The following is a 25,374-nucleotide window of genomic DNA, read 5'->3' on the forward strand; positions in this document are numbered from 1 at the left end:
GATCCTTCAGCAACGTGAGACGCTGCTTTTTCACAAACCCTCTGCAGGCACACAGCGAAGGCTAAACCCAGCGAAGGAGGAGCAAGATGAGTCTGGGAGATCAGAGCTGAAGAGATGAAGAGATGAAGAGATGAAGAGATGAAGAGATGAAGCCCTGGGGCTGCTGCCCCCTGCCACCCCCAGCTCTTGTTGTTCAGGGCGTCACTTTTGGCGGAGAACGAGCGAGCGCTCACGTGGCGTTGGCAGGGCTCCCTTGCTATGGGTTCATGGGAAGGTTTGCAGATCCCACAGTGTTGCCTGGTGTTTTTCAGCTAATTAAACAGCGTGCTGAATTTTTATCTGCCCCTTGCCGTAGCCATGCCATCCAGGGCCACCCGATACCCCTCTCCGGGTTGGGTTACACAGGCCGTGGCCTTGATGCCGCGCACAGCGGCCGGCTGGAAACCCTCCCCAAGCAGAGAGGCTCAGCAGACTCTGAGTTTGATAATGAAGAAGGAAAACAGTTTTGCTTTTAACTATGACTTCTCAGGAAGAGGTGAGTGAAGCTTTGGGAGCATGTGATAGCCTCGGAATAAGCAAAATGTCAGTGTTTGTCTTGCATGTAATTTAGTTCACAATGCTGTTTTGTTTCCTGATGGGCAAATTATGCACCAGCTAGAAGTCTTTTTGGTTTTAATGTTTAACAATCATGCTGGCAGATTCTCTACAAAGTTTAGTTTATGTTCAATGAAATCTAGGTGAAATTTTACCAAATGAAAGAAATAAATGAAATTAAATGATGAAATAAACCTTTATTGCTGAAAGGTGAAAAAATTCTCCAGGATATTTTCCATTATAGATATGTCACAGATAAAACATGTAATCTATGCCTAAAATGTGTCACTGTAAGCATTTTCTGGGACTGACTCTGCAAACATGCTGCTTTTACAGCTTACCAGCTCCACTGTCTTTAACAAACCTGGACCTATTTCACATCACTCTGAGATCAAAAATCTGATTCTTTTTGCATTGTGCAGAACCAGAGTCAGAAATTAGCATTTCAAATCTATTTGCCCCAAATTCTAGTGTAGCTAACTTTATTTTTTTCCCCTGTACAGTAAGCCATCAAAAGTCCACTGGAGTAAAATTCCCCTGAATGTGGATCCTGTCAGGTGCTGTGCTGCTGTCCTATGCATTTTAGTCTTTCTCTTTTCTATTGCAATTATAGAGCAGGGGATGGATTGACAGACCCAATTTGAGATATTGAAAGTAGCTCTGGTGCTTAGACAAATCTGAACAAAAATTAACCTCAGGAGTTTGCTGGTAAATTAATTATAAGTGCTTCTCTCATGAAAATTAAGTACATAACAATGTATTGTTATTGTCCAGCTCTGAGGTCCCCAGCACAGGAAGGACATGGACCTTACTGGAGTGAGGCCAGAGCAGGCCAGAGAGATGCTCAGAGGGCTGGAGCACCTCTGCTGTGAGGAAAGGCTGAGAGAGTTGGTGTTGTTCATCCTGGAGAAGAGAAGGCTCCAGACAGACCTTGTTGTGGCCTTCCAGTACTCAAAGGGGGCTGCAAGAAGGTTTAGATGAGATGTTAGGAAGAAATTCTTCACTGTGAGTATGGTGAGGCCCTGGCAACAGAGTGCCCAGAGAATTTCTGGGTGCCCCTGGATCCCTGGAAGTGTCCAAGGCCAGGCTGGACAGGGCTTGGAGCAGCCTGAGATTATGGAAGGTGTCCCTGCCCATGGCAGAGGGTGGACGAACTCTAAGGTTCTTACAGCCCAAACCATTCTGTGACTCTGTGACATTATAATGATTATTTTCTTTCTTTTTTCTTTTTTCTTTTCCTCTCCTGTTGAGCCAGGTTCAAGAGACAAATCCCACTACTGGAAGTCTTGAAATCATCTCCGTTACAGAAGATGAACCACCAGTACCACAAATTCAGTTTACCTTCAAAAGATTTTTCTTCATTCCACAAGCAAGAGTGGACCCAAGTGCAGATGGATCTGGTAGGGACAATCCACAGCCCTCTGGCCTTTGCAATCCCAGTGGCCACTGTGTGCCAAGCTGTGCTTGCCCACCCAGAGCAAGCAATCACAGCGAGGAGGAGGAGGAAACACAAGCTCCCTCCCCCAGGTGTGAGGTTTGCCAGCTCAGTGATGTGATGACATCTTGTGTCCACTTGCACACATAAGCATTTTTCACTGCCAGATTATTCACACAGAAGCAAATGTTTCCCCACGCTTTCCAGACACATTTTTGAATGGTTTGTTTGAAATTTTGCCAACCTGGAAACTGGTTCATCAAAAAACTTGAATATACAATGCAGCAGCCTTGGAGGATTAGCGTGTCTGTTTGCTGCTTCCCATTGGTTTCAAAATAACCATGGGCTCCAACAGAGCCAGGCTGAGCTTCCAGAGTGAAAACAGAGCAATTTAATTTTCTAGTCCATTAGCTGCTACAGCTGTCTAAGATTTTTGGCATTCCAGACACCAACTCCATTGCCAAAACCAGTTACTCAGCTGCTCCTGAGAGTCTGAGGAAGCTGGGATTTACCTAGAGAGTCCATAAACCCTTGGAGACACTCCTAGACACTCCTTATCCTTGACTGATTGTATCTGCCAATCTCAATTATAAAACCTGAGGAACGTGGAAGTGAAGAGCTGTATGAACTCAAATTAAAGACAAGGTTCTGTCAGTTCCTGTGTGCACTCCTGACCCAGCTGTGTTTGCTATTTCCCCACAGTTTGCCCTTTGTATATCAGAATACTTTGAGACAAGTGAATCACTCATTATTTTCAGCAGAATCTCTTGTTATCTTCCAGACTGGCAATATCACTAAGCAGAGGTCAGCTCTGGAGGTCAGTGCTTGGTAAACAGATCCAGTTCATGAAATGTATTCTGCAGTAACTACTAATGTATATTTTAACTTCAGATGCATCTTTTTGTACTTGAAAACTCAAGACTCAGCCTTGAGCCATCACTCAGTTCTATTCTTGCCTTTATAGCAAAACTTTGAACAAATCACTTATTCACAGTTTTTGAGACTAGGTAGAAGATTAGAGGATCCTGCTTTTTTTTTTTTTTTTTTTTTTGCAAATTTAGCTTTCAATAATTTTCAGTTAACCTTGCTTCCAAGTCCAAAGGAACCAGTGAATTGCCTCCTTCTTTCTTGACCTTCTATTTATGAGCTGCACATGGGTTTGATTGCACAGACAGAACAGGTCTGATTTTCATTTTTATCCCAGGACTCAAGTTTTCAGCAGAGGTGCTCATATGCTTGAAAAGCTCCCAGTGTGAGGTAACCCATGAAAATGAAAATTTGGAGCTCACATTGCTGATTGCATTGAGGACAGGCCGGGTGCTCTGCAGGGGCACAACTCAGACCCTCCCAAGGCAAATGCTCAAGGAGTGTCTGAGAGCAGCAGCAGCCCCAAAGCACTTGGAACCTTCTCATTCCCTGAAAGTGCAAATCTAAATCCCTTCAGGTGAGGTCAGCTCAGGAAGCATACCCAGGAGTTATTAATGACATCTAATTTAATGTTAGATAAATCTTTTTGATTGCCAGCTCAGCTGGTTTAACCTCACAGAAGCTTTCTCTCTGTCTTTTTTCCAGGAGATATTGAACCACCTTCAATGTGCCATGCTCTTGTCTCCCTGAAATACTTCCCATATATCTGTGGTTTATTCCTTGCAGTAATCCTAGCAGTTGCCATTGGTCTGGGTGGTGAGTACCATTAGTTATTTATAAGTTCTCACTTAGCCATTCAAATGCTTAATTTTTCATGAGCCTTTTACTGAGAATGAAATTAAACTGCTACTGTGGCTTGTTTGTGGAAGTAAAAAATCTTGTTGAGGTGATGGCTTTAAATTTTATTTACATGTAGGGATAAAATAGGTCTGGCACTCCTGAGAGGATTGGTGTAATATTTACACCACTGGGAAACCTGCAGCTTCAGGAAACCTTTCTCCAGTAAAATTTTGTCAGCTCCCCTCAGGCAATGAGCTGAGTTTAGAAACTGGGGGTAAAGAGGCTCCTGTGGGTAGCCCACACCATATTTTTGTCTTGTAATTCACTTCTCGAAGTTTGAGTTCAAAGAATTAAAGAACTTTTCCCTATCAAAACCAACTTCTATAAAGGAGAAGAAAATGCAGAATGAGTTTAGTTGTGGCTGGGAAGTGTGACGTGCCCAGGTGCAGAGGTTGTTGTGCCTCCACACCTGGAATAGGGAGCAGCTTGTAGGAGGTTGAGGCATCCCCCTGGGGAGAGCGAGCCCTGGATGTGTTTTCCAAGGGTCTCCCTAATTTCCTGCTCAGGGTCTGAGGCACCAGGCAGGAACTCACCCTCGAGTGAAACTTAAACAGTGCAGAGGGAGCTGGGAAGGAGGCAGCACACACAGCAAGGCTGACTCCTCCTACGAGTCATTACTAATAAATGAGTTTTAGCAGCACCACGTAGCTACCTCCAGGTTGTATTTCAAAAGTTCCTGGAGTACAGGAGCTGGCTTTTCCTTAGCAAGACTGAAATCTGGACAGATACTGGATTGCAGAAATGTTAAATTAAAACCCAAGTGTGTTTTCATTGCCCTGTGTTCTTTCATTGCTTTTAGTCCAGTACAACTGCATTGGGAAGTTTCGCTGTCGTTCATCCTTTAAGTGCATCCAGAAATCAGCCAGGTGCAATGGTGTCTTCAACTGTAAAGAAGGGGAGGATGAGTACAGATGTGGTAATTTAATTTTGATTATAAATACCTCCTACCTCCTCCTGTAGAACTGGCAAGTTATCAAGGAATGCTTGTTGTAAAGAGTTTGGGTGAGACCAGAAAGAAAGACAGCAATGGAATATCTAAATCACCACTTCAGAGGAACAATCTCTCTGAGGTACTGATTTACAGCTTATGAAAAATCAAACTGCTTCTTAGATAAATGTGATGATTGCTGAATATTGTTACTGCCATTTTTGATCATTTTCTCCATTAGAAGCCCAGTGCTTTTTGACTGCTCACATTTCCTCTGCCTGCAAGGTGTAACCCCACTGCCTTACGGTGTGTAAATACAGAATACTCTGAATTCATTGGCACTCCCTTGTGCTGTGTCAGTTCTGAAGATTGCAAAATCCTGGTGTCATCTTAAAGGATGTGGGAATGGGAGAAGTCAGCCTTTTATGCATTCAGTGCTGCAGAATTTGCTGCTTCACCTGGGAAGTGTGTAACTTAGAAATATTTCTGAGTTTCTCTCTGTGGTGGTGTTGGGAATCACAGGGATATTTAAATGGTACTTCCCTGTCCTGTGCTATGGAAGGTGACTGTGCTGTTCACAGCCCCTGGAGGGAAAGGCCTCTAATTGTAATAAACAGAATAACTGGGTTTTAGCTCAGTGCACTTGTAATCCTGGCTCCTGTACCTACAGCTAAGGAGGCAGCACAGCTTTCCATCTGTGCAATAGGAGGAGTGACAAGAACCACAAGGTTTTGGCCCCAGCTAACTCTGCATAATGTGTTCAGCATTTGAAGATCTTACCCCAGGAGGTGTCAGTGGAGCCAGGGGCAACACCTCTGCTTCTCCTGTCTTCCTGTGCAATTCCATAACACTGGAATGGTGGGCATGTGTGGGAAAGCCCTGCACAGCAGTGACCACGTGCATGGCCTCCCTTCTCCCTCACAGATGTGCCCTTTCCTGGGTCCAGGACAGCTGGGCACACGTGCATCCACCTCTCTGACACAGGAGGTGCCCACCACCTTCATCCCATCCCTTACCCTGACCATGGTTTTCCTCAGGGCAAAGCATCTGCAGCTCCAGCTCACTGCAATCACCAAGACTTGCTTAAAGCTCACTGCAGGGCCAGGCAGCCTCTCCCACCTGTATTAGAGCTGGCATTCCCATGAGCAAAGATTTTTTTCCTGTAGCTGTCCTAGCTCAGAGTACCTTATTTAATAATAAAATAAAAAAAAAGAGCACAGAAAAATTCTGTCAAAGAATCCAAATGGTGAAAAAGATAGGTAGTGGCTCAGTGAGCCAGAAAACACAGACAGCACAGTGGTGCCTTGGCACTGTCACCTGCCTGTTTTGTGCCTGGTGTTCATCCCCACAGCTCACGGAGGCTTTTCTTGTCCTGAATCCCAAAGTCAGGCTGAGTGGGAAGAGGGCAGTGCTGCAGGTGTTCACCTTCGGCTCCTGGCGCACCGTCTGCTCCGACGACTGGAGGGCAGAGTATGGCAACAGCACCTGCAAGCACCTGGGCTTCTCAAGGTAGGGACACCACCTCCATCTGGCATTTTGAACAAGCTCTGAGGTCTCTGGTCTTTCTAATGAAGCCTTCTGTTAGTTTGTGCCTTAAAAATGATGTAACAATCCACCTTAGTGAGTCACAAGGTTGAGGAGATTTGAGATGATGGACTTGTACATGGCATGTACCTTTTATTACTGCTACAAATCCTGCATGATGGCTAAACAGAATGGCTTGGCTGAATCTTCCCTGTGATGCAGGTGCCCAAATCCTATTTGTCACTCTAGTAGCCTGTCAGAGAGGCACTAAAAACATGAGCAGTTTCTGCTTCTTTTACTTCCCCTGTAGGTAAATTGTATACACAATTAATGTCATGACATCTGATAGGATTTAAGGTCCACCTCATAATTAGAGAAGAACATGGCATGGCAGTTCTTGCTGGCCTGATCCCATTCCTGAAAAAGCACCATTTCTTTCACAAACTTTCATAAAACTGAGAAAGATTTGAAGTCGTGATTTGGCATGATGCTCTGTTACTTCTTACCATGGCATCCTTCTGATTTCTGTTACAGTTAGCAGTATAAAGCTGCTTTGAATAAATTCTTGTTGCCTTTGGGATAAAATACATCTCAATTTTTCAACAAAGAAGAGAAGAAAAAACTAAAAAGTATTCATCCTCCCTTGTGCAAAATATAACTCTAGAAAAAAAGAGACAATGAGCTTGTAAGTGGCTCAGGAAATGTGCCAGCCACTTACAATGAAAAGCTTCATTGTAATATTACAATTAAAATTTATTTTCTCTGCCAGTTAAATACATCTAAGCACGTGTGGCTTCCATACATGATTATATCAAAAATACATGCACGTGGTAAGGAGCATAGGGGGAGGAAATAATTACTTTTATTGAGTGCCAGAATCTGATTATTGTGGTTTTCATTAGCAGAACTGGTGAATTATTTAAGCAGATTGCTGCAATGCTGTCTGGGGAAGCTGTGTTTATGGTTTATTTGCAGTTATGTGAGTTCAGGTTACCTGCCCGTGGATGCAGTTGAAAAACAGTTCCAGAGACATTTCGTGTCCCTTGGCCACTGGTTCTCAGCTGATCAAGTGACATCCCTGCACAATGCCACCAACCTCAGGTATGCCTCAGCTGCTTCAGGAAGACACCAATCAATAGAAGGGGAATTATTGATAGTTTGGGATTGTTGCTGTTTTTCAGGCACTTTGTGTTTGGTGGTGTTACACATGCTAGACTGAGGTTCAGCAGCAGTCTTGCTGGAATAGAAACTAAGAGTCTGATCCAGGACCCATTAAAATCAGCAAGGGCTTTCAAATGAGCTGTTTGAGATGACTGTTTGTCCCATGATGCCATTTTCACAAATGGATAGGCACCAGGCACTGCTGTTTTTCCATTATGAAGCAGTTTGTTTCAGTTTGCAGATCCTCACACATTTCCCAGAGGGTTTATGAACCCTTTTTGGTCCATTTACTTCTCCTGACAAATGCTGGTTTTTTTAGTTACCTTCCAGTGAGAAGGGAGCAATGGAACCAAGGAGATTTCTGATCTCCCCTGGTGGAAGAGTTAACCCCTTCTAAGCAGGGCAGCATGTGGTCAGCAGCCTACTGATGGTGGCCAAGCTCCCAACTTCAGTATTCCAATTAAAGGCCCTGATTGGATGAGTTCATGTCTTGTACCTCTTTCAATATATGAGTTACTTATATTTGTGTGCACAGGAAAATGATATAATGTTGAAAAAAGCCAAGGTATTTGTGAATTGGGACTAATGCTGCATTGTCTTCTCATCTCAGGGAGGAATGCACTTCTGGCAATGTGATCATCTTAAAGTGTTTGGGTAAGAATCAGAAAAAGTGAAAATAAAAGCAGAAACTCTCCTTCTTTATCCACTGCATGGCAAGAGTTGGGAGCAGCTGTGTACTCAGGGCATATTATACTATCAGTTTATCACACCAAAGAAAAATTGTATTTTTATTGTAAAATTTGAAAGAATTTCAGAAAGTGGAAATAGGCTAGGAGGGAAGATTGGGAGCACCAGATAGCAGGAGCATTTCAGTGAGCACCCAGCAGGAGTGTGTATTTAAGGACTGTGTGTTGAGTCCATGGACTCACACCATAATTCCAAGTCTTTGGCATCTTGGCAGGAAAAGGGAAATTCTGCCTTGATGGAATTTCCATCCCACACTTCTCCATGCCACCTAGTTCTCAGACTGGGATACAAAAAAATCAAAATACAACAGCAAAATCACCATGAGGGGAGAGGAGATGCTTGAGCCTGCCTGTGTGGGACCCTGAGGATGAAGGAGAGTCAGAGCAGGGGGGTTTTACAACTCAGCTGTGTGGTATTTGCTGGGTTTCCAGAATGAAGGAGGAATTGAGAATCTGACTCCATGTTCTCAGAAGGTTAATTTATTGTTTTATGTTATTATATTATATTAAAGACTACTATACTTAAATTATACTAAAGAATAGAGAAAGGATACAGACAGAAGGTTTAACAAGAATGATTATGAAAAACTCATGACTGACTCATCAGAGTCCAACACAGCTGATGGTGATTGATCATTAAGTAAAAACAATTCACATGAAATTAATCAAAAAATGACCAGTTGGTAAACAATGTCCAGACCACATTCCAAAGCAGCAAACACAGGAGTAGCAAATGAGATAATATTGTTTTTTCTCTGAAGTTTCTCATCTTCCCAGGAGAAGAAATCCTGGTGAAGGGATTTTTCAGAAAATATGACAGTGACACAGCTGAGCACTGCACCTGCAGGGAAGGGAGAGACATGGACCCCACAAACCCCAGACCATGAGTGACCTGCAGGGATGGGAGGGAGGAGGAGAAACCCTTGGGATGTGGCCATGGGGATGGGGTGGGGATGCTCCAGCTGCAGAGACCTCCCACCCTCAGCAAGGCTGGGATGAAGTTTAGTAAGTCTAAGTGCTGAGTTCTACATTTTGGCCACAAAAATCCCCTACAACGTTACAAACTGGGGACAGTGGGGCTGGACAGTGCCCAGGCACAAAGGGACCTGGGGGTGCTGGCTGACAGCCAGATGAATGTGAGCCAGCAGTGTGCCTTGGTGGCCAGGAAGGCCAATGGCATCCTGGCCTGCATTAGGAATTGTGTGCCCAGCAGGAGCAGGGAGGTCATCCTTCCCCTGTACCTGGCACTGGTGGGACCCCATCCTGAGTGCTGTGTCCAGGTCTGGCCCCTCAGTTTGGGAAGGATGTTGAGATGCTTGAGTGCATCCAGAGGAGGGCAACAAGGCTGGTGAGGGGCTTGGAACACAAACCCTGTGAGGAGCGTTTGAAGGAGCTGGGGCTGTTTAGCCTGGAGAAGTGGAGGCTCAGAGGTGACCTTTTGCTCTCTACACCTTCCTGAGGGAAGTTGCAGACAGGTGGGGTCGGTCTCTTCCACCAGGCAGCACTGACAGAACCAGAGGACACAGCCTCCAGCTATGTCAGGGAAGGTACAGGTTGGATCTCAGGAAAAAATTTTTCACAGAAACAATAATTAAGTACTGGAATGCTCTTCCCAGGGAGGTGGCAGAATCACCATCTCTGGATGTGTTAAAAAAGACTGGACATTGCACTTGGTGCTAGAGTCTAGGTGAGGTGTTAGGGCATAGGTTGGACTCGATGGTCTTAGAGGTCTCTTCCAACCTCGTTATTCTGTGATTCTGAGAGGGGCTGAATTGACCCAAACCAGGGCTGTGTTTCCTCTCTGCACTGAAACCTTTGCCTCCTGGCAGCGTGTGGGACTCGGGCCAGCTACGGGCCGCGCATCGTGGGGGGCAACGCGTCGTCACCGCGGCAGTGGCCGTGGCAGGTCAGCCTGCAGTTCCAGGGCCACCACCTGTGCGGGGGCTCGGTCATCACCCCGCTCTGGATCCTCACGGCCGCCCACTGCGTCTACGAGTGAGTGCCCAAACCCCCCTGCCCAAACCCCCTGCTCGGGGGACACTCAGCTTGCTCTTCAAAATGACCCACAGGATGCACTGCCTCATCCGTGGCTGATGCCTTGGGGTTTTGGCTTTTATGTTTGTCATGTGTTTGTAGTCCTGTAATTCTTCAGGGTGTAGCTCTAAACTCCATTAGTGGAGTTTTGAGTATTTAGTATTAGTACTATCTGCTGCTTTCCCATTTTGGTCAGAAAAAACAATTCCTCTCCAGGCCTGGGGATCAAGGAGGACACCTGTCCTTCACTGTCTTGAGCTCCAAGAAATGTAAACCAATGTGAGGTGGGGGAGGAGCAAACTTGGGGCAAATGACTTCATTACCTGAAGCTGTAATTGGAATATTAACCCCTGTGAGAAATTATATTCATTTCCAAAATTTGAAAAGGTTTATTAAAACTTTATAAAAAATTACAACAGAAGACTGAATAAAAAAAAAGATTATGGGCCAGGGAACAGAGGACTTTCCCACTGTGTGCTCATCCACACTATGGAGGTTTTGTCTTTTAACCCTTTAGCCCCTCCCAAAGTTCTGCCCATTTACTCCTTCTTCACTGTCCAGTGGTGGTTTACTTCCTTTAATCTCAATTGGAGGTCAGGTGCTGTCATAGTAACAAGCTGACCCTCCCAAATGTCCCAAATCCAGGCCACCCCATAATAACAACACAAGGAGGGCGTAAAACGTAACTATAAGTCTATAAAACTTCTCAGAACATATATACATGATATTTGCCTTTTAATTGTGAGAGTCAGCCATCACATTACTCATCTATCACACCCCCAATATGCAAATAGACCAAACTTCTAAAAATGTGAAAACCCATGAACCATTGTCCATTTTTGGGTGTAGCCCCTGGGGGGCTTTGTCTGGCCTAAATGTACCTAATGACCTTCAATAAATATAACTATTTTTTATTCCCATAATTTTGTCTGCTATCTGTTTTAAGGTAGTCCCCAAAAGGCATCATAACATTTAAGCTGTTCCTCTCTTTTTTGCATGAGTCTTTATTGAAAAAAAGTTTCCCCAAGAAGTGATCTAAACTCAGGACTCCAGTTCTCAGATGTTCTGGCCACTCCCAGCTCCCCGGGAAAACATCTTAAAACAAGATTTAAGTGTGAGATTTTAGGTATCCCAACCTGCAATTTCTGTAAATTGCATATACAGAATTTGTATTTGGCTTCTCTGATCCACTGGAGCTCCAGAATAAATTACAGGATTCTTTTCAAGTTGACAGGATCAATCAGTGATTATTACTCACTTGTACTGTGCTTTGTGTCCTTTGCCACTCACTGCTCCTTTCTATGCAGTTGAAGAGGTCTCCAGGTGGTAAATAGATGCTAAATAGTTATTTAAACTCTGAGTAATTACAAACATATTTATAATGAGCTGCCTGGTTTTGCAGTCTTGATTGATGCTAATAGTGCAGGAGCACCTCTTGCTCTTACAAACTCCAGGCCACTTTCACCAAAGACATTTAGACAGCTAAAATGGGATTTGTCTGCCCACTTTTATGCACCTACAACATGGATGCCTTCTTCTGAGTAAGTTCCTGTAGGATGCTTTTATATCCAGCAGAGAGAAGAGATGGGATAGACAAACCCCACTCCTAGTTCCTATTTAGAGCCATGTGTTACCATAAAAATAATTACTTAGGAATTCAGCATTTTAGAACCTTTGTCCTTGACTTTGCCACCCCAACCCAGTTGGTTGTGATGTGTTTGAAGGGTGATGGGGATGGGAGCTGGCAACACCACCCCCATCCCTGGAGCCTTTTCCCAGGGGAGTGAGGCCAAAAAGAGAGGAGGAGCTCATGTGCTGGAGGCTGAAGGATGTGCCAGCTCATGAACTGGGGCAGAAACACCTTCCAGAAGGGAAGCTTCTCCCTGAAAACACCTTGCCACAAGTGGGGCTGAGGTCTGGCTGAGTGCAGGTGTGCCAGGCAGCTCCTGTGGGGTCTCACAGGAGCACAGACAGCTGGGCTGAAGAAAAGCTCTCAGATATTTGTAGTAAGATACATATAATTGCCCTGATAATGTACCAGTGACCCAGTGTCTTACTAAGGTTAGTCACCCACTGTCTTACTAAGATTAGTTTTGCATTTTTAAAAATTAGATGCAAAACATGGCCATTATTAATAGAGAGACAAGCCAGCACAGCAGACTGGAGTTATTTGCCTGTTGTATGTGTAAGCTCAGGGGACAATTAGAAAAACCTGAGGGTTTTCCTGAAGGTCTGACCCTCTCTTCTACCTCTTTGTTCCAGCCTGTACTTGCCGAGCTCATGGAGTGTCCAGGTTGGTTTTGTGACTCAGCAGGACACCCAGGCTCACCCCCATTCAGTGGAAAAAATCATTTACCATCGGAATTATAAACCCAAGACCATGGGGAACGACATAGCCCTGATGAAACTGGCAGCACCTCTTGCTCTCAATGGTAATTTATCTCTGTGAGCTTGCATTTGACTTTCTCACCTCCCCAGCTAAAACACCCCAGACAACACCAGCAGAAACCCCCCAGCCTCACTGTGAGCATCTCCTCTGTGCTCCATGTCCAGGCATGGACAGCAGCAACGTGCTGCAAAATGTTCCCAGTGAACTCTGGTATTGATTTACTGCAGGCATTTATTAATAGGCAAACATTAACTTTATTCTTTCTAAATATTCTTCCTATCTAAAATAAACACCCTGCCTCATTCTGCTTGGAGGTCACAGAGATTTTTATCATGTCCTTTCCATGAGTACTGGGGGATCCAAAAGAGTCCAAAGCTGAAAATCAAGCTTGAATTTCAAAGAGAAGAGAAGGCAATTTGAATATATGATTATTTAAATGAAAACTACTTTTATTTTCTTGATAGGATGCTACCTGCAGTTGATACAATGAGTTGAAATAATATGTAATAATATGTATGAATTGAAATACCTGCCAATACCTCCTAATCACTGTGAGCTGGCTGCAAAGGGGAGCTGGTGCTATTTAACACATGTAGACAGTCATTTTCTAAATCAATTCTCTTGTAATGGTTTAAAATTTCACTTTTAATGAAAATTAATCTCGATTTTGTTCTGTTTTGTCTCTCATATTTCTGCTGATTTCTCCTGCTCATGAATAGCTTTGGGAATAAGGAATGTTAAGTGATATTTAAGGAATGAGGAATAGTAGGAAGAAATAGTAAGGAATAGTAGTGGCTCTGCACCTGAGCATGATCCCACTGTGTCCCATGCTGGGGGCTTGATGCCTTGGGCTGGGATCACTGCACTGTGCAGAACAGAACCCCTGGGAGCTGCCCAGTTATATTTTGCATTTCCCATCCCTTTCCTCAGCGCTCATTTGTCCCTGCAAGCATCAAGCTCTGATTTTATTCCATGAAATTCCATGTCCCAGAGCACAGAGGCACCGAAAATCTGTGAACTGATGGGTGGGAAGCAAAGGATCCAAGAATCTTTTTGCCCTCTCAGGGATGTGCACACCCAGCCCCTTGTCTCACCCCAGCAGCCCCAGGGCCTCTGATCCCCCCCTAAGCTGCATTTCTTCTTTGCTCATTCTTCAATTTATTGACCTGCTGATACCTCCTTGTGTTGCTTCATACCCAAAACTCACTGGGGCTACTGTGGGTGTTGTCTCAAACCCTCAGTGTTGCCCACAAGACAAAAAACCTCAGAAAACTGCCAGGCTATTTATGTGGGGAGTGGGTGGTGTTCATCACAAGTTCATTGCAAGCCAAATCTTCAAGTTTTTCTCAGACATATAAACATTCTTTGCTAAATTTTGATTCTCCTCTCCCTTCCTCTTTTTTTTTTTCTCTTTTTTTTTTTTCTTTTTATTTTTTTTTATATAGGTCACATTGAACCGATCTGTCTGCCCAATTTTGGTGAACATTTCCCAGCAGGGAAAATGTGCTGGGTATCAGGATGGGGAGCAACTGTGGAAGGAGGTATTTTAAATTGTCTGCTGATGATTTCACTACATGCATACACCTTACATACAGTAAATACAGGATTTGGTTGGGGCACTGTTTAACACTAAATTTTCTGGAATATCTGGAGGGGGAAAGAAGACATATTACTGAATTTCATGCACAAATTGTACTGCAAAAGTGCTGTGCAAACTCTTATCGTAAGGAATGGATGGGCATCCTCTGAAACAGTTGAAAATTACACATATAAAATGTCCCCAGTGTTGTACTCAGCCTCAGTCAAACAGGCTGTGCCCTTTAGAACTCCAAGCATGGGAAGCCCTGCATGAATGCAAGAATTACTCACCCCTTTTTTTTAGAGAAAGAATATGTGTTATTTTAAGGCAGGCTGGGTGATGTAGAAATTGGATAAAACAAAATCAAAAAGAAAAGGGAATTTTTTTTTCCCCATGACTCATGGGTCATGTTAATCAATAATATAAACTGAACCACCTTCACGTGAAAATGGGTGAATTGTCACCCATTAATTGTTTTTTATCACTCTTCATTCATGGCACTGAACGTGTTCCTGTTGCTCAGAGAACAAGAACAGAACATTACCTGACCCACAGATAACAGCCAAAGGTAGGGAGAAAATGAAAGCAAGGTTTGCCACATAAAAAAAAAAAAAACAGCCCTAAATTGACAATAGGCAGTGTGCAAATAGTCCCATTTGTAGAAAGGACCTGTTCAGGCTCTGAATGAAATAAAATAAATATTTACAAAGTAAATCAGATGTTTGCAGATGATTTGTTGACTAACAGAGCAGGCGATAAATTCAGAACAGGTTTTGGCACTAGTATTGAACACAATGTTCAACAAGCCTTTTGGTTTATTAGTGTCATTAACTGTCTAGTTTGAAGTGGAAACACACAATGTCCAGATTTTATTGTTATTTTATACACTGTGATAATCCACATCTCTTCAGAGTGGATAATTGCTGAGTTCTGTAAATGATGAGACACCAAGTTGCCTTACTTTTGTCTTGCCATTTAACCACGTTTCTTTCATCCTTCCTTGCCAATTTTTTGTATATAAAACATTCTCTGTTTATAAATGGAGACTATTTTCAAGGACAGGAAGGTTTTTACTGGTTTTTCTGTTTTTTTTAACAGGTGACACATCTGACACCATGAATTATGCAGGTGTTCCTCTGATTTCCAATGCAATTTGCAATCACAGGGATGTCTATGGTGGGATCATAACTTCTTCAATGCTTTGTGCTGGTTTCCTGAAGGGAGGGGTGGACACCTGCCAGGTATGGAAGTTTCCAAACTGCAACTGTGCTCATTGGAAATGGAAAAACATGAGTGATAAGTTATCAGAAGGCACTCCCAGGCTTTTCTTGGGCAAACATCTGGGTTTGTGCCATTAATTCTGTTTACCACAATTATCAATCCCTGACCATGTGCATTCACACGCTACAATTTCCTTTTTATACTTCTTCTCTGGACCTTATCTGTTACTTCTAAAGCCAAATTTGCTTAAGACATATTTTGCTGCATGTGCTGCAGCACGGTGCCATCCTTTCTCTGCCTTGGCTGTGACCTCTGCCCTGCACTGAATTGCACTTCCCTGCACTGTGAACAGCCCCAGAGACCTGCAAGGTGCAGAAAGCCCATGGTGAAAAGCAGCCAGATAGGGCTGGGGAGGAAGTCCTAGTGGAAGATGTCCCAGTTCCAAGCAGGAAGCTTGGATCTACACGTACTTCAATGTCCCTTCCAACCCAAATCTATTATTCTGTGAACTTCATGTTTCCAGATTTGCTCCATCCCAATCACACTTGGGACAAAAAAAAAGCAAAGGTGCCTAGATCTGCATTTCATGCCCTTTTTGCACATAGCCTCCCCAAAAAAGGCACTTGGCACCAGCTCTGCCCAGGAGACCTGGCCAAAGGCAGCGTGCTCAGCACCCAGCTCCACGTGACAGGAGGAGCCCTGCTCACCAGTGGGACAGGCTTGTTCCAAATTCCCTTTTTCCAGTTGTTGTGCTGGCTCTGATTCTCATAGGGCAGGAAACTGCCCCAGCAAAGAAGAAATGGGAAGTTTTCAGTACTCAGATGCGAGTCCATTGAGCATCTATGAGATTTTGAATTACTGGACCCTGTCTCTCCCCCTACCTCCCCAAACAGACAATTTCCTCCTTTTCTGGGACACTGACATTTGTTTTAATTCTTTTTCCCTCAGGGAGACAGTGGGGGCCCTTTAGCATGTGAAGATATGAGTGTCTGGAAGCTGGTGGGCACCACCAGCTTTGGAGTGGGCTGTGCAGAGAAGAACAAGCCAGGTGTCTACAGCAGAACCACCTCCTTCCTGGACTGGATCCACGAGCAGATGGAGGTCTGGGCTTGCCCTGCTTGTCCCCTCTGGTTGTCACTTTGTGCCCCACGGGATTTGGCCCATATTTGTCAGAGCTGAGCTGTGAAATCGGAGGGGGTGTTTGGGGGTTGGCAGAGCAGGGTGCTGGGGTTTGGTGAGGGGCTGGGGGCACCCACAGGGGTAGAGAGGAGAGGACAGCACAACCACAGGGGTGGGAATCACAGGGGAGGGGGGCTGGAGCAGAACAGGGAACAGGGAGGTGTGGAAGGGCTGAGTCAGGGGATGGGGGCAAGGAAAGAGATCCTTGGGGAATATATCGTGTACAGTAGTGGTGCCCCCAAAATGGGAAGGGCGTGGGAAGGTTGGAGCAAGTCCAGAGGAGGGACAACTTTGCTAAGAGGACTGGAGCACCTCCACAAAGAAGACAGGCTGGGAAAGCTGTAGCTGTTCAGCCAGAAGAAGAGAAGGTTGTGTGGAGACCTCAGAGCACCTTGCAGAGTCTGAAGGGGCTGCAGGGAAGCTGGAGAAGGACTCTTTGTCTGGAACTGCATGACAGCACAGGGAGAGATGGGTACAAATGGAAAGAGGAGAAATTTAGGTTAGACAGGAAGAAATTCTTTACTGTGAGGGTGGTGAGGCCCTGGCACAGGTTGTCCAGGAAGGTTGTGGATGCCCCATCCCTGGCAGTGTCCAAGGCCAGGTTGGATGGGGCCTGGAGCAGCCTGAGATAGTGGGAGATGTCCCTGTCCGTGGTAGGAGAGGTTGGGATGAGCTGATCTTAGAGGTGCCTTCCAACCCTTAACATTCTATGATTCTGTGACTTGGTTTGAAGCCCTGGGGCTGCTCCAGAGGAGCCTGGGGAGTGGAAACTGAGTGGGCCAAAGAAATTGCAGAAGGAACACGGTGTTGGCTGGAAGGAGAGCAGAGACAGGGAAGTGACACTGCAGCCACCTTCACCAGACACAGGGGTGGCCCAGTGACAGGAGAGCAGCTCTGCTGCTGTCAGCTCCTCTCCAGTGCTGCCAGAGAGGAGCTGGGTTCAGGCAGCTGAGCACAGACAGGCAGCTCACCCTGGGCTGCACCCCCATGGGGAGGGCTCAGATACCCTGCAAAGGCTCAGGGGTGCCAAGTGCACTCAGACACCTCAAGTGGCACTAGACAGGGTGTGGTATTTTCTGAGACCCCCAACAAAGGGAGGAAATGTTGAATCTGACTCCATGTTCTTAGAAGGCTAATTTATCATTTTATGTTGCTATTTTAGATTAAGGAATATGACACTAAACTATACTAAAGGATACAGAAAGGATACAGACAGAAGGCTAAAAAGATAATAATGAAAAACTTGTGACTCTCTCCTCCAGAGTCCGACACAGCTTGGCTGTCATTGGCCTATAATAAAAACAATTCACATGTTGGATAAACAATCTCCAACCCCATTCCAAAGCAGCAAAACACAGGAGAAGCAAATGAGATAATATTGTTTTCCTTTTTCTCTGAGGCTTCTCAGCTTCCCAGGAGAGAAATCCTGGGCAAAGGGATTTTTCCAGAAAATGTGACAGTGACAGACAGGGCAAGTGCGAGGCAGGAGAACCCTCCTGCAGTGCCCTGGGAGGGTTATGGACAGCTAAAGAGCTGTGCACAGGCTTTTTATTGTGATTTTCCTGTCTTTGTGGCAAAGCCACAGAGTGTGCATCCCTTTCTGCTGCAGCCTTGCCCTGGCAGACAGAGCTGCTGCTCCCACACCCAGCCTGGAGGGATGACATGGGAATAATGCAGGGATAGCAATGCTGCCTTTTCAGCAGCAGCAACCCAGCAATGCAGGCACCTGCTGAAACCACCCCTGTGGCCATCTGGCTTGTGAAATATGTGAGACTTCCTCCTCAAACCAAACTGCCAATATCAAACATTCACAGACAGGCAAATGCCCAAAATAAGGTGATGTGTGCAATTTCAGCTCAGCCCACCTCTGAATGCTGGATGACACACACTGTTTTCACAACTTGTATTGCACATGATGATTTGTGCTGTCACAAGCCTATCTGTCACTCAAAGAAAATAGGAAAACAGGATATTTCTGAGTCTTCAAGACCTGTAATATTACTTTATTTTATTCCCCCTGAATATATCACTGTGATTTATTTGCATATACAATCATTTCAGATTAAGAGCTCAGATCACATGAAATCACAGATCTCCATTACAAAGCAATCAAAGGAGAAAAAAAGTAGAGCAAAATCTTTGTTGAGCCAAGGGGTAAAATATTGGAATTTTTCAGAGGGACATCCTTCAGATGTAAATTTGTCCCCTAGATTTTCAGGTGCAGCATGGAAACTTGAACACTTTTTAATGGACTCTGAAGCAATCCTAAAGAAAGTAGAACTAGTGTGCCTTTGGAAGTGGGGCCAAGGGAATGGCTTGTACCTGGCAGAGCTGCACTGGGGCATAGCCCAGATCAAACTGGAGCAGAGAAGCTTTGGGGTGACCTAACTGCAGCCTTCCAGTGCCTGAGGGAGCCTGAAAGATGGAGAGAGACTATTGACAAAGGCCTGGAGTGACAGGACAAGGGGCAATGGCTTCAAACTGACAGAGGGTAGATTTAAATTAGATGTTAGGAATAAATTCTTGCCTGTGAGAGTGCTGAGGCCCTGGCACAGGGTACCCAGAGCAGCTGTGGCTGCCCCTGGATCCCTGGAAGTGCCCAAGGCCAGGTTGGATGGGGCTTGGAGCAGCCTGGGACAGTGGAAGGTGTCCCTGCCCACTGCAGGTTGGTTTTGGAATGAGATGATCTTTAAGGTCTCTTCCCACCCAAGCCATTCTATGTTTCTATGATCCCACTGGCAGGATCAGCTCCAGCAGCCCCTCAGTCCTCTTGGAGACCTGAGTGCAGTGAGAAAACCCTTCCAGAGCTCATGGGTGCCAACACCAGCCTTTGCAACAGATGCTTAAATGGTTTTCTTTGGTTTTCTTTTCCCTAGAGAGAAGAACTGCAGACCTGAGGGGAGTGGCTGTGCTCTGGGCTCCTGAAAAACCACACCACGCTCCAGCCCTGCAGAAGGACCCAGCCCACTCTTCTGGTCACCTGCTCTGAGCCCTGGCCCTTCACAGAGCACCTTTCACCATTTCTTTTTGTTGCTGGCAGCTGCACTTGATGCAAACTGTTGCACATTCAGCCTGTTTTGGGTGCAAGAAGCAGATGGATGATCAGCATGTGTGTTTACTGTCAGCTACAGATTTTACATGGAGGAAAAAAGCTAAGACTGATAACCCCCAATGCTGTCACAAACAGTTTTGCAGAAAAAAGACTAGAATAAAAGACTAGAATAAAAAAACTATAGATCAGGTTGCTTACTGTTATTTTAGCACTTACCTTCCAAGAAACAGACTACAAAAACACCTTTTTCCCTGGAAGTATTCATATAGGTCCACAAGAGGTCTGTGCTCTGTTGCACAGGCAGCAGCAGCTTCCTTTGAATCCAAAATCAAGCAGGAAGCAGAAGGTTGGCACTTTTGACAAGTATGTTCAACTCTTAGAAAAAATAATCTCTGAATTCAAATGCATTATCATGTCTCTGTGAACAAAGTTCATAAAAATCAAATTCTTCTGTGTTTTCCTGCAGCAAATAGCTCTGAAATGAGCAACAGGTTGTAACTTGACTGGAAAATTCTGAGATTACTGAACTTGAATGGAAGAGGAGCTTCTTTATGCCCTGCTTTCCCTTCTTTTCTCTGCTAATGGGACAATACAGATCCCACACCCTTTGTGCCTCTTAGTGACATCAGTGTGTGGGTGGACTGATGCCAGCCAGACAAAGGACAAAATACCTGAATGCTGCTGTGTTTTCCTGATTTCCATTTTAATACAACAGTCTCAGCTATTTTCAGGCTGGAAAATGCCTGATTGTTTGACACTTGCCCTTTGTAAAACTCCCAGGGTGAAAGTTGTCAATTTCAGAATTGATTGTCGAGGATGGCGTGGGCTGAATAATGGATAATACTGTCAGAGCTTTCCAATATCAGCCAAAAGTGATCTTATCATCTGATCAGGTGCTGGTGATCTGCTTGAGATGAGGTTTTGGATGCAGTCTGTGTGCTTCTCAATCAGAATTTGCATCACCACTGCTGCAAGAAAGCGCCGGCAGAATCAGAACTGGATTTTTGCTGCAATGCATCGGGTCAGGTCTGAGAGAAAACAGCAAACCCACATGGACTGCCAGCCTCCACTCTGTTCTGTGGATACAAACCTTGATATCACAGGACACTGCTCCAAAACCTTTCACCCTGACTGAAGAAACTGCAGTGCAATGGAAACAGCACTTCCCAAGCCTGCGTGTTGGTAAAAAGAAGAAGCAATTGTTATTGCAAAGCTGTCACCAAAACTGGAATTAATTTCAACTGACAGAAGCATGACAGAACTACAACAAACTATGTTGAACCCTTGTATAGTTGAGACATTTTCAGAAGAGTTTTAATGTTTATTGCTTGCTATAATATCATTTTCACAGCCCAACATGGCTGATATTTTAGTATTATCAGCAGTCTGGTGATGAGGGTGCTGCTCTTGGAGCTGACAGTGTTGTTATTTCATATTTCTGACAGGACCCCTGAAAATTCCTTTTGAACTCTTCTGTTTCTATAAAAAGGCTGTATGATAAGTATCCATTGTGGTCTGCTTTTGTATTAAAGAGAAATCCAGTGTAAAATGTGGAAAGCTACTGAAATCTTCCCAACCAGAAGCCACACTGACCCCCAGATCAATGACAGTCACTTATGGGCAGACCCAGCCCAGTGAGCCTTCAAATCTTCCTTCATTCTTCCTTCTGATTTCTGCTGGACCCTTGCTGTGCTGTCTCAATAATGCACAGGCAGGATGTAGAGTCACAGAATCGTGGAATGGTTTGGTTTCTAAGGGACCTTACATCACCCAGCTCCAGCCCCTTTGCCACATGAAAGAGTCTCTCCCTACAGCTGGATTTTCCTCCCCCTCCATATGCCACTAACATTCATGCCAGGGGCTTTAAAATAAATATAATCACAATATTAACATATTTCTTTATATAAGCCAGGGGAATATACCTGGGGGCTTAGGACATTTGCTGTGGGAAGTGGTTTGTATGGACATGGGCACTGTGTTTTATTCAGAGGCGTGGGACTGATGAACTGGTTATCAGCATTACAACTGGGATGAACTGGTGCACAGAAGAGAAACTTTCAAGGAGTTTTTAAGGCAGGTTACCAAACTTTTCCTTTTCCTTGGCATTTCTTCTCTTCATTCAACAAAAATCATTTCCAACACTGCATGTGCAGGTACAGAGGGCTGCCAAAGCAGGTGGGGCTGAAGGCAGCTCTGGTTTAAGCAATCCTGTTTAGGGGTTTCATGGTAAACACCTCGGGAGTGTTTAACACCTTTCTATTAGGGGAGTGTCTATTTGCCACCTTATTAGAGAGGCTGATGAAACAGCCTCTGCTGTGGGAACTCGGATCACTGGTGTGACACAGGGTTAAATTACAACCACAGTATCCCTTAGGAACACAGCCTGCCTGTGGGCACAGCCTTGCAGCAACATGTCACAGACTGTCAGGAAATTAATCCAATGTTCTCCACATGCTGGACTTTGTGAGACCTGTCCAGCATGTGTAGAAAAATTCCTTTGCCATTCATCATCTGCTCCTGTCACCGTGACAGTTTGGCCAGGAAACTGAGACAAAGCTGGGAAGTTTGGATGAACCACATGTGACTTGTATTCAATATGAAGTTCTTCCAGAGATTCTGAGAAATATCACATGGATGAACTCTCCTTTGGCCAATCCAAAATATGTTTTTTTCCACTTTGGATATACAAATAAGCAGGAAATTTCTGTAAAGAGTCCGAGATAAGCATAAAAATGAGAGCCTAAGTTTGGTGTCTGAGGAGGGCAAAGTGCCTTCTTAGGGATGATGTGGTATTTTTTGGGGTTCCTCATGGCAGGAGGAAAGATGAATCTGACTCTATGTTTTTAGAAGGCTTATATTTATGATATGATATGATATGATATGATATGATGCTATACTAAAACAATACTAAAGAACAGAGAAAGGATACTTACAGAAGGCTTAACAAGATAATAATGTAAAACCTGTGACTCTCTCCTGAGCCTCGACACAGCTGGCTGTGATTGGTCATTAAGTTAAAACAATTCCCAAGAAACCAATCCAACAATAACCAGTTAGCAAACAATGTCTAAACTGCATTCTGAAGCAGCAAAACACAGGAGCAGCAATCAGAGAATTATTGTTTTCATTTTTCTCTGAGGCTTCTCAGCTTCCCAGGAGACGAAATCTTGGCAAAGGGATTTTTCAGAAAAGATGACAGTGGCAGGGTGACATGCATTTAATGTGCATTTAACTTGCATTTGAGGTGCTTTTAACACATCCTGCACCAGGGGCATCCCAGCACAGAGGTGGGGATCTGTCCAGCTCTGCTCTTAGAGCAAGATTCAAGTAAGTCTGTTAATGCAAATTTAAGAACTGTACATTAAGCTTAAAAAAAAAAATTAGATCTGTCTCTTCACTTCTTAGAGTGCCTCCACTACCAAAACAAAACAGGCTGAAAGCTTTCACTCTAAGGGCTGCACTGTGAATCCTGCTGGTGCTGCTTCCAGCCTGGCTGGATCCCTGAAAGGTGCACACACTCCAGCATCTCTGGGAGTGCAGCACTGGCTTAAAACCTGCAGGCCAAATTTATTTCCTCCAACAAAAAGCCCTGTGAGAAGCAGTATCAGAGTTGTGGGCACCAAGAGCCCCAGATTACATAAAGCACAGTAAGAAAGGAGCTTACCTGGTGTGTTTGACTTTAGGGAAGGTACAAGGAAGTGTTTCTTATCTGGGCTGAAAGAGCACATTTGATCATTGCCTCTAATCTCTCTTTTGATGTGTTTAACACCAGCAGAGGCTTCCAAGTTTGTTTTGTTGCTTTTGTCACACTTTGTTTTCTTGCTGGTGGAGCTCCAGCCCCAGCAGAGGACAGCAGGTTGTGGCCCCAGCATTAACACCAGGTATATGAGTAAGTTTTTGAGTAGTTTGCATCATTTTTGGCAAGGAAGAGATAAAAAAGGCCCCCAATCTTGTGGGTTGTCAAAATACAACCAGACCAGTATTTCCTGATCAAAAGAAAACTGACTCCATCACCAGTTCATTTCCCTGAAGAGAGCTTTAATAGTCTGAGCAATGCAATTGTAAAGAGCAATGAGCAAGAGGAAAAAAGATTATTGATTTCCCCCCCTCCTAATGCTGAAGTGTATTTACTCAAGGTAAATGCAGGCACAGGGCTGGCAGCTGAGACAGGAGCCTGGCCTTGCCTTGGGCACCCAGGTCAGAGCCCTGCTCTGAGGTTGCCAGCCATAAATTTGTCCCCCTGGAGCTTTCAGGTGAGACAGGGAAGGCAGGGAGGGGTGGGAAATGAGAAGGGAAGGGAAAAGAACAAGAATGCTTTGAAGCACCACAGCATGAACCACTTAGAGGAAATAATTTGCCCTTAAAATCACCAGTAAATCACAATTCCTTCCTACAGGTTTCCCACTGTTTGAAGGGCATTTTCCATAGGGGAGTCAAGAGGAAAGGGAGTTTTAGATCCTTTTCATACCACTCCATGTGTCATTTATTTGGTCACCTTTGCTCTAAGCAGCATTATCTCTGTCAGAAACAAATTTGAAATGCTCATAATCATATGAAGCCCTCAGCAGATGGCAGTATGCAGCAAAACTTTGCCTCCATCCTCGGTTGAAAAATAAATAAATAACCTGACCAGTTCATGCCCAGCCACCAGCAGTGGATAATGCAAATGCAGTCACAGCACTTGTCACACTTTTGGCTGTTTGGGGGGAGGTTGCTGAGGATTTGGAGCTCCCCCAGCAGAGGAGGGGACTCTCAGGCACCTGGGAGTGTGGTCAGAGCATCCTCAGACCTCTCCAGGTCTCCTCTGGTGGGTGCTGGCCCCAGCTCCCCAAACTGTGTGACTGCTGTGTGCTAGTGCTGCTGGCTTCTCACGCCGTGGGATGCCCTGGAAATCACAGCCCCGGGATTCCTCATGCTTTCATATATTGTTATTTTCAAAATATTAAAAAATTACAGTGGAATAGCAGTAAGATGTCACTGCAGAGCTGGCTCTGATCCTGAGAGATCTGCTGAGCAGTTTATTATCCACATCTCCAAACACTGTCTAATCCCATTGGAGGCTGAATTTATAATTGGACTTTAACAGTGAAAAAGAACCTTCTCCTTAGAAATTATTTTGTCACTCACCAATGACAGAAAGAAAATAGTTTCTTTAGAAGTTTAGCAACCTTCCTTTTTATTAGCACTTTTACTAAGACTGAGATGGGATCACAACTTACAAAATTAAGACCATCACCTAAAAATATTTCTGCACAGGTACCCAGTGCCAGACACTTATAGCCATGTACAGATAACTTTAGGAAGCTGGTAGGGAAGTGGAAGTTAAACCTCTCCAGAAAGAAAATACTTCATTGCACCATGGCTGCAATGAAGAGGGAAGAGAAAGGTGACACCTATTCAAGATTTCCTTCACCTCCTCCTGTCACCATCATATTTTCTGAAAAGTCCTCCTTGCCCAGGATTTCTTCTCCTGGGAAGCTGAGAAGCCTCAGAGAGAAATGAAAACAATAATTATCTGATTGCTTCTCCTGTGTTGGCTGCTTTGGAATGTGGTCTGGAGATTGTTTACTAACTGGTCATTGTTTGATTGGTTTCATGTGAATTTTTTTTACTTAATGGCCAATCACCATCAGCTGTGTCAGACTCTGAAGAGTCAGTCATGAGTTTTTAATTCTTCTTCTTCTTTGTAACCTCCTGTCTGTATCTTTATTCTTCAGTACACTTTTAATATAAATACATAAAATAATAAATCAGCCTTCTATGAA

The 25,374-nt window shown here is 44.4% G+C and overlaps 1 protein-coding gene across 1 annotated transcript; it reads left to right on the forward strand.

The window, feature by feature from the left end:
• Positions 1–3,601: 3,601 nt before the first annotated feature.
• TMPRSS3 (transmembrane serine protease 3) lies at positions 3,602–21,113 on the forward strand. Its single transcript, XM_059840399.1, has 11 exons — positions 3,602–3,712; positions 4,596–4,712; positions 6,110–6,233; positions 7,224–7,349; positions 8,020–8,063; positions 9,985–10,150; positions 12,452–12,621; positions 14,024–14,119; positions 15,256–15,398; positions 16,327–16,479; positions 19,434–21,113. Exons 1-11 carry the CDS (start codon positions 3,622–3,624, stop codon positions 19,452–19,454), a joined length of 1,251 nt encoding a protein of 416 aa, XP_059696382.1. The 5' UTR covers positions 3,602–3,621; the 3' UTR covers positions 19,455–21,113.
• Positions 21,114–25,374: the final 4,261 nt, after the last annotated feature.

The sequence above is a fragment of the Haemorhous mexicanus genome, chromosome 2 (genome assembly GCF_027477595.1).
Source record: "Haemorhous mexicanus isolate bHaeMex1 chromosome 2, bHaeMex1.pri, whole genome shotgun sequence".
Classification (NCBI taxonomy): domain Eukaryota; kingdom Metazoa; phylum Chordata; class Aves; order Passeriformes; family Fringillidae; genus Haemorhous; species Haemorhous mexicanus.

Bases quoted from the DNA above. Each gene is read 5' to 3' on its own strand.
- TMPRSS3 (XM_059840399.1), top strand. From the start codon at position 3,622: ATGTGCCATGCTCTTGTCTCCCTGAAATACTTCCCATATATCTGTGGT. The intron at 3,713-4,595 runs GTGAGTACCATT...CATTGCTTTTAG, and splicing joins AGTTGCCATTGGTCTGGGTG to TCCAGTACAACTGCATTGGG. The intron at 7,350-8,019 runs GTATGCCTCAGC...TTCTCATCTCAG, and splicing joins CACAATGCCACCAACCTCAG to GGAGGAATGCACTTCTGGCA.